The sequence below is a fragment of the Mauremys mutica genome, chromosome 1 (genome assembly GCF_020497125.1).
Source record: "Mauremys mutica isolate MM-2020 ecotype Southern chromosome 1, ASM2049712v1, whole genome shotgun sequence".
NCBI classification, from domain to species: Eukaryota; Metazoa; Chordata; order Testudines; family Geoemydidae; genus Mauremys; species Mauremys mutica.
The window spans coordinates 163,589,285-163,604,272 of NC_059072.1; the positions used below are offsets into that span (position 1 = coordinate 163,589,285).

Consider the following 14,988-nt stretch of genomic DNA (forward strand, 5'->3'; position numbering starts at 1 on the left):
ACCTGGGGGGCTGTCATGAGGGTCATACGTAAAGTGTATCAGTTGGAATTTGCTGGCAACATTCCCCTGTATATTCAAGGCTCCAGAGAGCAAGACATTACAAACACGGTTAGTCTTATTGAAGAAAGACTTTGCAAAATCCTCAGGCACAGAAAGATTTTAGCAAGAAAGAAGAAGGAGAGCCCCTGAGATTTACAACTATTTAATTCAATCAGAGAAAGGTAACAGGTGTTTAGTTAAAACCAACTTCCCATCATAATTAGCTTAATTATAATGAAATACATTATTTTGTTTATATTCATTTTTAACTGTGGCCAATGTTCGACATGCTTATACTGTTTAAAAAACACACAAACAAAACAACACCTCCTCAACATCCGTTCCATCAGCTTAGTCAGTCCCTTGCTCATAGTGCTTAATATTAGAATCGATTTCCACCAGCAGGTCTCTGAATGGAAATCAAGCCATGATAGCTGGCAAAAGCAGGGGCAAGAGGTCTGATTAACTCCCCTACAGGTCAAAGAAGGCAGTCTGTCTAGTACATCAGTGATAAACTGTTGTACTATTAGACTATGCTGTTCACATCACATGCCCGCTGGAACAGAATTAGATAGGGCCAGATTTTCAAAAGAATTGAGAGTACCCAACTGTAACTGAGGTCAGAAGGAGCTGCCGTTACTCAGCAGTCCAGCCACCTTTAGTACCAAAGAATCAGTATCACTAGTTAATGTTCCAGTGAAGATCACAAAAGCCAAGTGTCAAACAGGTGAAAAACAGTATTAAAAAGAAATCAAATTATAATTAAAAAAATAAAGAAGCAGGTAGGTCCACGAGACAGCAACTAATGCACTTCCATATCTTTACAAGATCAAGACAGCAACCAGCTGAATTATTGGACTGGCCCATTTTTTAAAGGGAATGTGCAAAGGACTTTTCAAAAACGGCTTCATCAGTGAACTAGCTCTCCAGTTATCTGAGTCTCCTTACTGCATAGCTCAATTAGTTAGAAGTATGAATGACCAGTGTGCAGTTTTGGCTGCACATTTGCTCCTTTTCAAAGGAAGAATGAAGTATACTTGGCGAGGTTACCAGCACTCTAGTAATTCTAAAAGCAGCAGCTCTGTAATGTAACTTGGAAGCATCGCTTGAAACTTGGATAATTGTGAAATTGAATGGGCAGGTGCCATGGAATATTATTATCCTGCTTGCTTCCTTAGGATGAAGGAGCTGTCTTGAGGAGAGTGAACAGGCAGTTGATGTTAGTCCAGAAGTAATCCATACCGAGAACTCTCTTTGGGGAGTGGCAGGAAAGGCTGAGTGGGCTCAGATGTCCCTCCTGGTCTTTCTGGAACAAGCAGCCCTCAGGCTTCCCCAGTGCATTTCACTAGGTGCCTCAGAATGTTGGCAGCTCATCAGGGGGATGGGCAGTCTTTTGGTATGTACTTTTGAGCAAATGGCCCAGGTCAGGTGCCATTGTCCTCACTAGAAGTCAGAACTTATTTCTCCTCATTTTTAAGAATAAATGACAGTGACATTTCCCAAGAGCAGTCCAGGACTAAGAAAATATCCAACATGAAGAAAAAGGTTTATTCAAAAATTGAGAGAAAAAAACCAAAAAGATAAATTGTGTGAAACATCCTTAGGTCTCCTACCAGCCTCACCTAGGTAGGCCCCAAACATTTAAGAAGAAATAAACTGGAGAACCAAATGTTCATGTCCTTTGAGAACCTGGATTTGTTCTTCAAACTGTGCAAGTCCCATCCTTCTGTTGTTGTCAGTCTGCATCTCCCAGCTTCTGTCGTCAGCCACCTCCTCTTCTCAGGAGATGCCCCCCAGTTACACTCTTTGGTCACTTTAAAGCATGATGTGTGATCCTACATTACCATATTGATTAGAGTGTCTATCCTCCTTCAATGGCAGTTTTAAAGGTAACATGAATGCATCTCCTTCCGCTTCATTCCCTGTCTTCTCAGTAACTCTGATATATTTCAAAGATGACTTGAGTGATATCCAATCCATTAAAATGACAGATAACTGAGAGCATCATTCTTAGATGCTGGTAAGAATTTTTAACTTCCAGAGTCCCAGTTTCACAGTGAGTTGTGTCAGTCCTGTTTATATAGGAAGGCAAACACACACATGGGTTATGCACACCATTAAAACCTGAATGAAGAATCTCGCAAGCATCACACACACTGAATTTGCCACTGGAAATTGAGACTGACACTTAACTATGCCTGGAGTTTGTGTTAATCGTTATCATTAAGAAATCTCAACTCATTGTGCATAGGGTGAGAATGAATATTAATAAAACCTCTCCCTGTTCCAGCATTCTCTTGGATACAACTATCTTTTAAAATACAGGAAGAAACATCCTTGCCCTTCTGATAGAAAATGTTAATGACCCAGTTTAAATCATATGAAATGCACCTAGATACCATGCTATAGGTGGCTTAGGATTGTGCAGAAAGAACATCAACAACAAAGGTTGAGGAAAGAAAGGACTTGCTCGGTATTTCATCTGCAACACTTACAGCTGTGAGCATGGAAGCAACAAACAAAGGCTTTATTTATATTTTTGGCTTGTTTGTTTAAAAGTCAAGAATAATACAGATAATTTCATCTTTCTATCTAACTGGGCGAGTAGAAGAGGCCTGCCACTTCACTATCTAGGTGCTAAACCAAATGATGAAGTAACAAATGTGTCCAAAACAATGACATTTCCTCTCTATCTCCTGGGTTAAAGAGGTGTTCAAATGTGTTTTGTTGATCTGATTCACTATTGCATTATTCTAGTTTTCCACAAGTATAATTCCTTTATTTCAATGGAGCAACACTGGTGTGAAACAGGAGCAAAACAGTGGTGAATCAGACCCAGTGTCTTGGAGGGTCTGTTAGTGGACATTTTGATAAAAATGTTACCCACGAACAAAGATGTATCTTAGGTTTGGGTTTTAACATAGACTAGTTAAGGCTCCATCAGAGTCCCAGAATAGAATGCTTTGCTCTCAGTCCTTGATTGTCTAAACTTGGCTCTTCCTTGATGCACTGTCCTTGCGGAGCCGTCAGTAATTGTCTTTCAGGATCACAAAGGCAGAGGTCTGTGAGCTTTGCAAGGGTTTGTAAATTAGGACCTCTAGTTCACTAGCACCAATGATTGTTATAGATAGTGACCAGAAGTTGTTACTTCTGACATGTGTTCAACATCCTATGTGAAAAAAAACGAGGAGTCCTTGTGGCACCTTAGAGACTAACAAATTTATTTGGGCATAAGCTTTCAAGGGCTAGAACCCACTTCATCAGATGTATGAAGTAAAAGATACAGGAGCAGGTATAAATACATGAAAGGATGTGGGTTGCTTTACCAAGTGTTAAGTCAGTCTAATGAGATAAATCAATTAACAGCAGGATACCAAGGGAGGAGAAATAACTTTTGAAGTCGTAAGAGAGTGGGCCATTACAGACAGTTGACAAGAAGATGTGAGTAACAGTAGGGAGAAATTAATATTGGGGAAATTAAGTTTAGGTTTTGTAATGACCCAACCACTCCCAGTCTTTATTCAGGACTAATCTGATGGTATCCAGTTTGCAAATTAATTCCAGTTCTGCAGCTTCATATTGGAGTCTGTTTTTGAAGTTTTTTTGTTGAAGAATTGCCACTTTGAGGTCTGTTATTGAGTGACCAGAGAGATTGAAGTTTTCTCCTACTGGTTTTTAAATATTATGATTCCTGATGTCAGATTTGTGTCCATTTATTCTTTTGCATAGAGACTGTCCAGTTTGGCCAATATATATGGCAAAGGGGCATTGCTGGCACATGATGGCATATATCACATTGGTAGATGTGCAGGTGAACAAGCCCCTGATGGTGTGGCTGATGTGGTTAGGTCCTATGATGGTGTCCCTTGAATAGATATGTGGACAGAGTTGGCACCAGGGTTTGTAGCAGGGTTTGGTTCCTGGGTTGGTGTTTTGTTGTGTGCTGGTGAGTATTTGCTTCAGGTTGGAGAGCTGTCTGTAAGCGAGGACTGGCCTGTCTCCCAAGGTCTGGGAGAGTGAGGGATCATCTTTCAGGATAGGTTGTAGAACCTTGATGATGCATGGGAGAGGTTTTAGTTGGGGGCTGTAGGTGACGGCTAGTGGTGTTCTGTTACTTTCTTTGTTGGGCCTGTCTTGTAATAGGTGACTTCTCGGTACCCTTCTGGCTCTGTCAATCTGTTTCTTCACTTCACTATTGCAGTTTTAAGAATGCTTGATAGAGTTTCTGTAGGTGTTTGTCTCTGTCTGAGGGATTGGTGCAAATGCGGTTGTATCTTATAGCTTGGCTGTAGACAATGGATCGTGTGATGTGGTCTGGATGGAAGCTAGAGGCATGTAGGTAAGTATAGCGGTCAGTAGGTTGGTGTTTATGTGACCATCGTTTATTAGCACTGTAGTGTTTAGTAAGTGGACCTTTTGTGTGGACTGGTCCAGGCTGAGGTTGATGGTGGGGTGGAAATTGTTGAAATCTTGGTGGAATTCCTCAAGGGTCTCTTTACCATGGGTCCAGATGATGAAGATGTCATCAATGTAGTGCAAGTAGAGTAGGGGCATAAGGGGATGAGAGCTGAGGAAGCGTTGGTTGTTCTAAGTCAGCCATAAAAATGGTGGCATACTGTGGGGCCATGCGGGTACCCATAGCAATGCCGCTGACTTGAAGGTATAAATTGTCCCCAAATCTGAAATAGTTGTGGATGAGGTCAAAGTCACAAATTTCAGCCACCAGGTTTGTTGTGATGGTATCGGGGATGCTATTCCTGATGGCTTGTAGTCCATCTTTGTGTGGAATGTTGGTATAGATGGCTTATACATCCATAGTGGCCAGGATGGTGTTTTCTGGAAGATCACTGATAGATTGTAGTTTCCTCAGGAAGTCAATGGTGTCTTGAAGATAGCTGGGAGTGCTGGTAGCACAGGGCCTGAGGAGAGAGTCCACATAGCCAGATAATCCTGCTGTCAGGATGCCAATGCCTGAGATGACGGGGTGTCCAGGATTCCCAAGTTTATGGATTTTGGGTAGCAGGTAGAATACCCCTGGTCAGGGCTCTAGGGGTGTGTCAGTGTAGATTTGTTCCTGTGCTTCTTTAGGGAGTTTCTTGAGCAGATGGTGTAGTTTCTTGTGGTAATCCTCAGTGGGGTCAGAGGGTAATGGCCTGTAGAATGTGGTGTCAGAGAGTTGTCTAGCAGCCTCTTGTTCATACTCTGACCTATTCATGATGACTACAGCACCTCCGTTGTCGGCCTTTTTTATTATGATGCCACAGTTGTTTCTGAGGCTGTGGATGGCGTTGTGTTCTGCACGGCTGAGGTTATAAGAACATAAGAACATAAGAAAGGCCGTACCGGGTCAGACCAAAGGTCCATCTAGCCCAGTATCTGTCTACCGACAGTGGCCAATGCCAGGTGCCCCTGAGGGAGTGAACCTAACAGGCAATGATCAAGTGATCTCTCTCCTGCCATCCATCTCCATCCTCTGACGAACAGAGGCTAGGGACACCATTCTTACCCATCCTGGCTAATAGCCATTTATGGACTTAGCCACCATGAATTTATCCAGTCCCCTTTTAAACATTGTTATAGTCCTAGCCTTCACAACCTCCTCAGGTAAGGAGTTCCACAAGTTGACTGTGCACTGCGTGAAGAAGAACTTCCTTTTATTTGTTTTAAACCTGCTGCCTATTAATTTCATTTGATGACCCCTAGTTCTTGTATTATGGGAATAAGTAAATAACTTTTCCTTATCCACTTTCTCAACATCACTCATGATTTTATATACCTCTATCATGTCCCCGCTTAGTCTTCTCTTTTCCAAACTGAAGAGTCCTAGCCTCTTTAATCTTTCCTCATATGGGACCCTCTCTAAACCCCTAATCTTTTTAGTTGCTCTTTTCTGAACCTTTTCTAGTGCTAGAATATCTTTTTTGAGGTGAGGAGACCACATCTGTACACAGTATTCGAGATGTGGGCGTACCATGGATTTATATAAGGGCAATAATATATTCTCAGTCTTATTCTCTATCCCCTTTTTAATGATTCCTAACATCCTGTTTGCTTTTTTGACCGCCTCTGCACACTGCGTGGACATCTTCAGAGAACTATCCACGATAACTCCAAGATCTTTTTCCTGACTCGTTGTAGCTAAATTAGCCCCCATCATGTTGTATGTATAGTTGGGGTTATTTTTTCCAACATGCATTACTTTACATTTATCCACATTAAATTTCATTTGCCATTTTGTTGCCCAATCACTTAGTTTTGTGAAATCTTTTTGAAGTTCTTCACAATCTGCTTTGGTCTTAACTATCTTGAGTAGTTTAGTATCATCTGCAAACTTTGCCACCTCACTGTTTACCCCTTTCTCCAGATCATTTATGAATAAATTGAATAGGATTGGTCCTAGGACTGACCCTTGGGGAACACCACTAGTTACCCCTCTCCATTCTGAGAATTTACCATTAATTCCTACCCTTTGTTCCCTGTCCTTTAACCAGTTCTCAATCCATGAAAGGACCTTCCCTTTTATCCCATGACAGCTTAATTTACGTAAGAGCCTTTGGTGAGGGACCTTGTCAAAGGCCTTCTGGAAATCTAAGTACACTATGTCCACCGGATCCCCCTTGTCCACATGTTTGTTGACCCCTTCAAAGAACTCTAATAGATTAGTAAGACACGATTTCCCTTTACATAAACCATGTTGACTATTGCTCAAGAGTTTATGTTTTTCTATGTGTCTGACAATTTTATTCTTTACTATTGTTTCAACTAATTTGCCCGGTACCGACGTTAGACTTACCGGTCTGTAATTGCCGGGATCACCCCTAGAGCCCTTTTTAAATATTGGCGTAACATTAGCTAACTTCCAGTCATTGGGTACCGAAGCCAATTTAAAGGACAGGTTACAAACCTTAGTTAATAGTTCCGCAACTTCACATTTGAGTTCTTTCAGAACTCTTGGGTGAATGCCATCTGGTCCCGGTGACTTGTTAATGTTGAGTTTATCAATTAATTCCAAAACCTCCTCTAGTGACACTTCAATCTGTGACAGTTCCTCAGATTTGTCACCTACAAAAGCCAGCTCAGGTTTGGGAATCTCCCTAACATCCTCAGCCGTGAAGACTGAAGCAAAGAATCCATTTAGTTTCTCCGCAATGACTTTATCATCTTTAAGCGCTCCTTTTGAATTTTGATCATCAAGTGGCCCCACTGGTTGTTTAGCAGGCTTCCTGCTTCTGATGTACTTAAAAAACATTTTGTTATTACCTTTGGAGTTTTTGGCTAGCCGTTCTTCAAACTCCTCTTTGGCTTTTCTTATTACACTCTTGCACTTAAGTTGGCAGTGTTTGTGCTCCTTTCTATTTGCCTCACTAGGATTTGACTTCCACTTTTTAAAGGAAGTCTTTTTATCTCTCACTGCTTCTTTTACATGGTTGTTAAGCCACGGTGGCTCTTTTTTAGTTCTTTTACTGTTTTTCTTAATTTGGGGTATACATTGAAGTTGGGCCTCTATTATGGTGTCTTTAAAAAGGGCCCACGCAACTTGCAGGGATTTCACTTTAGTCACTGTACCTTTTAACTTTTGTCTAACTAACCCCCTCATTTTTGTATAGTTCCCCCTTTTGAAATTAAAGGCCACAGTGTTGGGCAGTTGAGATGTTCTTCCCACCACAGGGATGTTGAAAGCTATTGTATTATGGTCACTATTTCCAAGCGGTCCTGCTATAGTTACCTCTTGGACCAGCTCCTGCGCTCCACTCAGGATTAAATCTAGAGTCGCCTCTCCCCTTGTGGGTTCCCGTACCAGCTGCTCCATGAAGCAGTCATTTAAAGTATCGAGAAATTTTATCTCTGCATTTCGTCCGGAAGTGAAATGTTCCCAGTCAATATGGGGATAATTGAAATCCCCCACTATTATTGGGTTCTTAATTTTGATAGCCTCTCTAATTTCCCTTAGCATTTCATCATCACTATTACTGTCCTGGTCAGGTGGTCGATAATAGATCCCTACTGTTATATTTTTACTAGAGCATGAAATTTCTATCCATAGAGACTCTATGGAACCTGTGGATTCGCTTAAGATTTTTACTTCATTTGAATCTACACTTTCTTTAACATATAGTGTCACTCCTCCCCCTGCACGGCCTGTTCTGTCCTTCCGATATATTTTGTACCCCGGAATGGTTGTGTCCCATTGATTGCTCTCAGTCCACCAGGTTTCTGTGATGCCTATTATATCTATATCCTCCTTTATCACAAGGCACTCTAGTTCACCCATCTTATTATTTAGACTTCTGGCATTTGTGTATGGGGCAAGTGATGCTGCTTTTCCACAATTTCAGCTCATGCACATTGATGGAAGCACTCTATGTAGAAGTCCAGGCTGTTGTTTCAACCATCAGGAGGAGTCCATGCAGAATCCTTCTTTTTGTAGTGTTGGTAAGAAGCTTCCTGTGGGTTAGTGTGCTGTTCAGTGGTGTGTTGGAAATATTCCTTGAGTCGGAGACGTTGAAAGTAGGATTCTAGGTCACTGCAGAACTGTATCATGTTTGTGGGGGTGGTGGGGCAGAAGAAGAGACCCCGAGATAGGACAGACTCTTCTGTTGGGCTAAGAGTATAGCTGGATAGATTAACAGTATTGTTAGGTGAGTTAAGGGAAGCACTGTTGTGGCCCCTTGTGGCATGTAGGAGTTTAGATAGTTTAGTGACCTTTTTCCTCTGTAGAGATGCAAAGTGTGTGTTGTAAATGGCTTGTCTAGTTTTTGTAAAGTCCAGCCACATGAGTCAGTGGCTTCTGTCCAGGCCAGGTGCTTGCAGTACAACAATCACTATCCGAACTGGCAATTTCAGCAGGTGCACCAGGGCAGTGTTCCCCACCTTTTTTCATCTGGTGGGCGCCAGACGACGAGCCATGGAGGACCGTGGCGGCGGACGAGCATCTGCCGAAATTCCGCCGACAAGCGGCAATGTCAATAGGCGCCGCCTCCGAAATGCTGCCGACAAGCAGCGCCATCCAGAGACGTCACTGCCGAAATACCGCTGAAAATCGGCGGCATTTCAGCAGCGATGCCTCTGGATGATGTAGCTTGTCGGCGGCATTTCAGCGGATGCTCGTCTGCTGGCCAGTAGGCGGGCGCACTTAGACACCCCGGTGGGCACCAAGGCACCCGCGGTCACCACATTGGGGACCCCTGCACCAGGGACTGAATGGGTTAGCAAAGGCTGAACTATTATTTTGCCTTCTGTGTGTAGTCCCTTCACGTGACTACTGAGGCCCGTTGCTGTCTGTGCCCTACCTTTTGTGAGCATGAAGAAAGGACTGTAAGTTTCAGGGCTGTCTAAAAATTTTAATATGCATTAAGGTAAAGGCAAAAAAGCAAATCTGTACTGCATGTGATTCCGCTAGAGATTTCTGAATCAGAACACTGGCTCTCAACATCCCTAAAATATGGATCCTAGTGGAGAGCCCTGTACATGCTATGGACGTAGCTCCCTTGAAGTCAATGGAGTGAGACCACCTCAGGATCTGGCTCTGTGTGTCCTAGTCACTATCATGGGGTGAACAAAAAGCCCTGGATTTGAACTATGGACACATCTCTAATTTTAAACAGGCAAAAAATAAATCTTGTACTCTTATTTCTCGCCGAGATATGCAATGCCACACCCTGGAAATTTCCATGCCAGGACCAGAAGAGATTGTATTTTAACAAAGTAACCTGATATTTAAAGCTGCCTATTCTGAAACAGCTGTAAAGAAACTAAAACAAAGGCTACACGGGGACAGAGAAGTGAAGAGAACCATGCTGATTAATGGAAGAAGTGTGTGACAATAGATAAATTAATCAATAACTATGTAGACGCTAGTGGAACAGTTGCCAACCAGCCTGGAAAGTTTCTTTCTTGCGTAACAGAGTCAAACTCTAAGTGCTGTATTGCTCAACAGGCTAATTTTCTTCTTAAGCCTTAAGCTTTGCATTTTGCCTGTAATTACTGACTTTTCAAAAATGTTGGCCCTTTTTGTTTGCATTTTGTTTTCTTCTTTAGATGAAAGAGAGGAGAAAATGGCAAATGAAATTGACTTGATAAGTGAGTTGTGGGTGCCCTACATTAAAATACCTGTGAATGGCAAAGAACAAAGAATGTGTAATGGGACCTATTTTGAAATCTGAACTCCTAGATTATGTCTCCCAAAGAGGTGAACATGCACCTGCTGGATTTATGAACTGGCATGCATGGACACACATCAGATAAGTGCACAGGGAATGTATTATTTGCAATACGACTACTGGCTCCATTGTGCTTGGAGCTGTATGAGACACACCCACACTGGCTCTGATCAAGCTAGTGCACTACAAACAGAATGTAGATGCAGTCGTATGAGGAGCTAGATGCCCACGTACCTGCCCCTTCTGCTGCTTGTGTCACTGCAATTATACCTGATTTTTGAGTGCTAGCATTATCACAGCTGGCACAGGTGTGTTGCCTTGAGCTGGGAATTTCACCCCCAGCTCAAAGGGCAGACTTACCCAGAGTTAGTCAGAGTCCCTGTCCTGAAGAGTTTACAGTCTAAGCAGACAAGACAAGGTGGACAAAGAATGGGAGAGATAAGTGACTTACCCAAGGTCACACAGGTCAGTGCCACCTGGGAATAGAACCTATAGCGCCTCACTCCTAGTCAAGTGCCTATTCCCCTACACCATGCTGAATTTGGGGCTTACACACACACTGTGGGTGGGCCCACTCATTTGTCATGGGTAAGCATAGGCGAGTCATCTGTGTTATAATAGTCACATAAGTTATCCCACTGAGCTAAGTTGGTCAGAAAAGCAGGTATCAGTGGGTGTCTGTGCCTACAGCTCACTGTGCCGGGCAGCGGCATGGCTGACCGTGGCATGTGGAGGCCTCCACGAACATGTGAGGATTATTGGTCTGAATGGAAACACAGTAAGGGCATCCGTAATTTATTCCATAACTATTATACGTATGGGGAAGCACCCTCCTGTGAACAGTGGAAAATAGACTATGGCAATTGCAGAAAGTGGGGGAAAAAAGCAGTGGAACCTGCACCAATTCAGCATGTAGATGTCTAGAAAGAATTATGTTAAACACAGAGAGACCAGTTCTCCTTCTCACTCACATGCAAATCAGGAGTAACTTAACTGCGGTCAGTCGAGTTATACTGGTTGGAGGGGAGAAGTGGGTCCAGAAGGAAAAGCAACAACTGTAAGAGTGAGAGATAACGTAGTGGAAACATGGTCTTATATGCTGTGTTCTGTTGCTTTTCCCCCACTTCACCCCATGTCATTCTGTCAGCATATAATTTATATTCTTTTTACATAACTCACTAAATACTGAATCACTGCAACTCTGCTTTACCACAGACACCCATTTATGCAAGCATTCTGACCAATTTACACTTGATGTGTAAGTCATAATTCTGCTGAATTTGACCCAGAGATTTAAATTGCAGATGGTTCATGTGTTACAAATTCTTGCTGTTCAGAGCTTCCCCACTGTGTAAAGAAATGAAGATACAGGAACTACACCTCTACCCCGATATACCGCTGTCCTTGGGAGCCAAAAAATCTTACCGCATTATAGGTGAAACTGCGTTATATCGAACTTCCTTTGATCCACTGGAGTGCGCAGCCCCGGCCCCCCGGAGCACTGCTTTACCGCGTTATATCCAAATTTGTGTTATATAGGGTCGCGTTATATCGGGGTAGAGGTATATTTGATAGCAAACTGTCCTTTTACTAGACTGTCAGAAAAATATATCCACATCCCACACTTACCCTTATCCTGGCTAAATAATACTCATAGAAGAGTTATCAGGTGAAAAATAAAGATGATTTGGTTTCTGAAAAGCCTGAAATGCCGTAAGAGACAAGGTGGGTGAGGTAATATCTTTTGTTGAACCAACTTCTGTTGATGAGAGAGATGAGCTCTTCTTCAGGTCTCTTCTTCAGGCCTTAAGGCAGAACAATGGGAAATGATCAGGCTAAGGAAGATGCTAGTAGATGCCTTGAATGGCTCAGAGATTGGTAGTAGGATGTGGAGTGTCTCACCTCCAAGTCATCAAGTCAAATATGACACCAAGATCAGTAAAGACTGAAAATCTTATGAGGTTCAGGTTGTTTAGTGGCCAATATGAGAAGTGTTAAGGTTTCAATCCACTTTCTAGTAGGCAAGAGGCCACATCATAGAAGTTCACATCATAAAAGGCACTCTTAGCAAAAAGGCTGTGACTGGAACAAATATGGAGACAGAATTTTTTCTCCTGCCTCTAGGTAACTGATAAGGGCTTGCCTACATGGGGAAGCTATGGTGTGGTTGAGGTAGGTATGAATTTAAAGTGCTATAGCTATTCTGGAATAATTCCCTGTATGGACACACTTATTCCAGAATAAGAGCTTATTTATCTGGGGATAGTTGGGAAAGTAAATCCAAATTAGTTTTTAAAGTACATTCGTTAAACCACATTAAACCCCCTGTGTGGATGCTTCTATTAAGAATTAAAGTGACCTTACTTTGATTTAGTTTAAATCACTTTGGAAATGAATTAAACTAAAACGAAATTAAGGCCACTTTAATTCTGAATGAGAGTCTCCTCACACAGGTTCAATGTGGTTTAACTAATCCACTTAGAATTCACACCTCTAGTTTGCCTGGATTATGTTTCCTGAGTGTCCTTGTGTAGCTAGAACCTAAGAATGTACACACGGGGAGCTATTGTGGAATAGCAATGCTGGTAAATTCCCCTGTGTAGATAAACCCATTGCTAGGATGGTGGGTAGAAACTCACACTGGCAATGCCTCTGCTTTGCCTGGTCTGCTGATAAACAGAATTGGTTCACCCCGAGGACTGTCAGTGTGGCACCTATAAGGCTGCCAGTTCTAAATTAAAGTAAATTATTAAGAGTGAGTAAGTGACTGTGCACGATATCTAGGGTGAACTTAAAAATGACATAATCGTTGTACATGATGCGAGTGCATCCTGACACTTTGCTGCTGGGGGTGGTTCTCATACCACCAGAAATCGACACAATAAAGAATTTTCAGGCACTTGCATGTCACAAAGCCTCCCATTCTTTCTCTGGCCCTGTTGCCATCCTCCCCCAATCCACCGAGGAGACATAAAGAAGGGTGGGTGTGGGTGACATTATTTTTAGGCAAAGGGGAAAGCTGACCCTTTTCAGAGAGCTCTTCATATGGTGAATGGCTCCAACACCATCCAACAATGAGCTCAGGGAATCAACACTTAATGAGCAAGACCAGTGTGCACAGAGGGGCTGTAGCCCCAATCTTCAGTGGAGTTACTCCTGATTTTCACCCGCATAAAGGAGAGAAGAATCAGGCCCATGGTGTGTGTGTTCACCTTAGAATAGTGCTTGTCAACCTTTTCCATACTATGGCCCCCTCTTACAACAGGATAGAATTTTGGGACCTCCCTCTCATCTAGCCATAAAAAAATGGAGAGTGGGCATCACCCCCTTGAGCCTTGTTTGCAATCCCCAATTTGAGAAAACTGTGCATTAAAATCTGAGCCCACCTGCACTAGCCTTTAGAGCACTCAGCAAGAGCAGTTTTACCAAGACTTGGGATGAATCTGAATCAATGAGTTGAAGTTGAGACGCTTCATATCCCATTACCAATCCCCTGAGCCCTCTACCACCCTTGCTAGTTTCTCCTCCAAGCTGTTTATTTCCCATAGCCATAAAACTCTTCAGTGGAGCTTGGCAGGCCTTAAATCATTTGATCAGGTTTTTGTGTTTTTTAAGAACTCGGATCAGTTTTTCCCTCCTCCTCCCAATTTCGACCGCTCTCTCACACATATTATTTAACCAATACAAGGAAAATCCCACCTGCAAGCAAGCAGGCACTTAGTTTGTAAGAGGAAAGCTACAGTTTAACCCAGAAGAGACGCTAATCACTGCTCACGTTATAATCACTCCATCTAATTAAAAACAAAGAGTAAGCCCCCAATTCAAAAGCGACGTCAGTGCTGGTGTGAGTTACGCATTGTGAGCTTACATGCCAAGGGGCCACAAGAGAGAGCGGATAGCAGGAAAAGCAACAAACAGGAGAACGTAGGAGAGCATGAAAGAGTAAGTGCCCCTCCCATCAAAATGTATGTTGCACTACCTCACATCCTCATATTGATGGTCATTCCTGCTATGCCTCCCCCCCGACATGTCACTTATATCTGCATCCCAACATGTGTAATAATCACCACTGAGGTCACTCCTGACAGTGGCCCTCAGCTACTACAGAAAATTATGTCTTTTTTTTTTAAAAGAGGTTCAAGCACTACAGGAAGCTGCTATCTGGACAGGCTGACAAGAGATGGGACCCAGGAAATGCAGCTTAGCATCTGAGCGCATGGGAGAGGCAGGAGGAAATAGAACAGTGGGCCCTTTTCTGAATCAAGACGTTTGGCACTGTATGATGGGTTCAGTCACAGAGATCCCCTTGGGACTGTCACCTGATGTGCTGAAATTACCTCTGAGCCCGTTTTCCCTGCCAGCTTGAGAGTCCAGAATCCTGCCTTGTTGAGCCAGACACGCTAGCCTGCTGCAACACAGACCCAGGGTCTGGTCATAGAATCATAGAAGATTAGGGTTGGAAGGGACCTCAGAAGGTCATCTAGTCCAACCCCCTGCTCAAAGGAGGACCAATCCCCAGACAGATTTTTACCCCAGTTCCCTAAATATCCCCCTCAAGGATTGAACTCACAACCCTGGGTTTAGCAGGCCAATGCTCAAACCACTGAGCTATCCTAAAAACATCTCAGTGGGTTACCTGTCTTCAGCACCCAGGCACCCAGCTCCCAGTGGGATCCAAACCCCAGATAAATCTGTTTTACTCTGTATAAAGCTTATACAGGGTAAATTCGTAAATTGTTCGCCCTCTATATCACTAATAGAGAGAGATGCACAGCTGTTTGCTCCCCCA

General features: G+C 42.9%; 2 protein-coding genes across 2 annotated transcripts in view; one reads left to right on the forward strand and one right to left on the reverse strand.

Moving 5' to 3' along the window:
• ATP1B1 (ATPase Na+/K+ transporting subunit beta 1) overlaps window positions 1–14,988 on the reverse strand; it is a 130,979-nt gene that overhangs the window by 78,020 nt on the left and 37,971 nt on the right. The gene's annotated exons all lie outside the window — the stretch shown is intronic.
• On the forward strand, window positions 10,911–11,123 carry LOC123352227 (UPF0545 protein C22orf39 homolog). The gene has a single exon (XM_044992113.1). It carries the CDS (start codon window positions 10,911–10,913, stop codon window positions 11,121–11,123), a length of 213 nt encoding a protein of 70 aa, XP_044848048.1.